Raw genomic sequence first — 2,200 nt, 5'->3', positions numbered from 1 at the left:
GAAACATTGATGTGAAATAAATTTAACGTTGTCAGTCACACTTTTGTTTAGAAGGCATTAACACGGGGGATCTCCAAAGATACCCTTGCTCTGAGAGTCCACAATGTCGTCTTCTTCATATTGGACAATTAAAATCTCTGAGATTGCAACCTCAGAGCTTACAGCTGGGACAAATACTCCTTTCAGTTTGTATAGACACCCAGAAGCCCAATTGTGCTTTCGCATGGTGGATCTCAATAATTGCTTGCATAATGAATTGTATATATGATTTTTAAAAAAAGAAGAAAGATATACTTACATATTGAATCTTTTATCACTGGAGCACACACCATTAAGGCCATAATAATATGGTACAACAGGAACAAGGGAGGCTGCAAAGGCAGCAATCCTTGTCTGCAGTTCCTAAGTTTTTGACATTAGATCACCTCAACAGCGCTGCATATAACATCTTAACAGAGACAGAGTCTCTTGCCTGACAGTGTAAATGCGCAGCGAATCGTTGACAACACAAAAGAGAAAAAATAAAATGGAAAAACCTTGCATCACCCGCGCATTACAGGTTATATTTATCCAGGCAAACCAGTTGCAGACATGTGCTTCAAAGTGTATCGATATATAAACATGAACCAAGCCCTGACATTCTTGCAAGACTTAAAACTGGGTCATTATATTCAATCCAGTCCTCATACAGGCTAGAGAATGCAAAAATCTGGTTGAGGTATTTTGTCAAACAATTGGCCTCATATTGGACAATTAAAATCTGTTCATAGAATGAGAAGGCAACCAGCTGGGACAAATACTCCTTTCAGTCTGCATCGACACCCAGAAGCCCAATTGGGCTTCTGCAGGGTGGATCCCAGTAATTGCTTCGCGCGCTGTCAGGCTATTCATCCTCCCAAGCATTTCAAGCAACATCAAACCTTTTTATCTCAAGCGAGCTGTATTTATTTACGGATATCTGTATGACAACATAATACATTGCAACCATTTTTGGGGGAAGTAGTAATTGCAGTCTCGATAACGTTTGGAGGAAGTAGTAGTTGCAGTCTCAATAACGTTGCAGGTTCTGTCCGTTCAGGTAGGAATTGCTTTGCCAGTTTTGTCCCCAATTGCGTGACATGGGCTGCCAACCAGTCCTTGACCCTTTTATGGAAACGGCGTGGACATCTCCAGCTCCTCCAACATTTGTGATGAGCACGAGGTTGAAATATGAGTGGCCATTGACGGTGAAACGAATTCCTCCCTTCCTCAAGCAGGGGACCCTGCATTGCCAGCCTCTTAGAAATTAGTATAGAGAGAAAGAGACAGAATGGAAATGGCGTGAGAATTTGAACTCAGTTCGGCGATGCAAATGATCATGGGGCAATGTATTACCTTCTGTAGAGGATGGGGACGATCCCACTCCTGTACTTGGCGATCTTCAGATAACCATATCGAAGTGTTGCAGCGGTGGGTTGCACCATCCACCGTTGTTGTTGGGGAGAGCGTTGTTTGGCGGGCAGAAGTTGGTAGCTGTGACCGTGACAGTTCCTGGCAAACACCATTGGGGATCGTCATTGCATTGCATTTCATAGCAGGCTCCACAGCTGAGGCCATCGTTGAAAAGCGCAGCGCAGTGCTCAATAGATAAGTTATGTCGATAAGTTACAGTAGATAAGATAAGTTATAGTAGATAAATAAGTTATAAGTTTAACTTATCAATAGATAAGTTATCGCCTATAAGTTATAGTAGATAAGATAAGTTATCCGTTTGAACTTATCAAAAGATAAGTTATCGCCAATAAGTTATACTAGATAAGATAAGTTATCAGTTTTAACTTATCAATAGATAAGTTATCGACGATAAGTTATACTAAATAAGATAAGTTATTCGTTTTAACTTATCAATAGATAAGTTATCGCCGATAAGTTATAGTAGATAAGATAAGTTATCCGTTTTAACTTATCAATAGATAAGTTATCGCCGATAAGTTATACTGATAAGATAAGTTATCCGTTTTAACTTATCAATAGATAAGTTATCTCCGATAAGTTATACTGATAAGATAAGTTATCCGTTTTAACTTATCAATAGATAAGTTATCGCCGATAAGTTATACTGATAAGATAAGTTATCCGTTTTAACTTATCAATATATAAGTTATCTCCGATAAGTTATACTAGATAGGATAAGTTATCCGTTTGAACTTATCAATAGATA

The 2,200-nt window shown here is 38.8% G+C and overlaps 1 protein-coding gene across 1 annotated transcript; it reads right to left on the bottom strand.

The window, feature by feature from the left end:
* Positions 1-616: 616 nt before the first annotated feature.
* Positions 617-1,603, bottom strand: LOC149201694 (uncharacterized). Its single transcript, XM_089399797.1, has 2 exons — positions 1,375-1,603; positions 617-1,262 (listed from the first exon to the last, which is right to left on the bottom strand). Exons 1-2 carry the CDS (start codon positions 1,594-1,596, stop codon positions 945-947), a joined length of 540 nt encoding a protein of 179 aa, XP_089255923.1. The 5' UTR covers positions 1,597-1,603; the 3' UTR covers positions 617-944.
* Positions 1,604-2,200: the final 597 nt, after the last annotated feature.

Source organism: Pinus tabuliformis, chromosome 2_1, assembly GCF_031772625.1.
Source record: "Pinus tabuliformis cultivar Carrire ecotype Pingquan chromosome 2_1, CPIR1, whole genome shotgun sequence".
Lineage (NCBI taxonomy): Eukaryota > Viridiplantae > Streptophyta > Pinopsida > Pinales > Pinaceae > Pinus > Pinus tabuliformis.
Note: the sequence above shows the minus strand (reverse complement) of the source record. Positions and strands in the feature narration are given on the sequence as shown.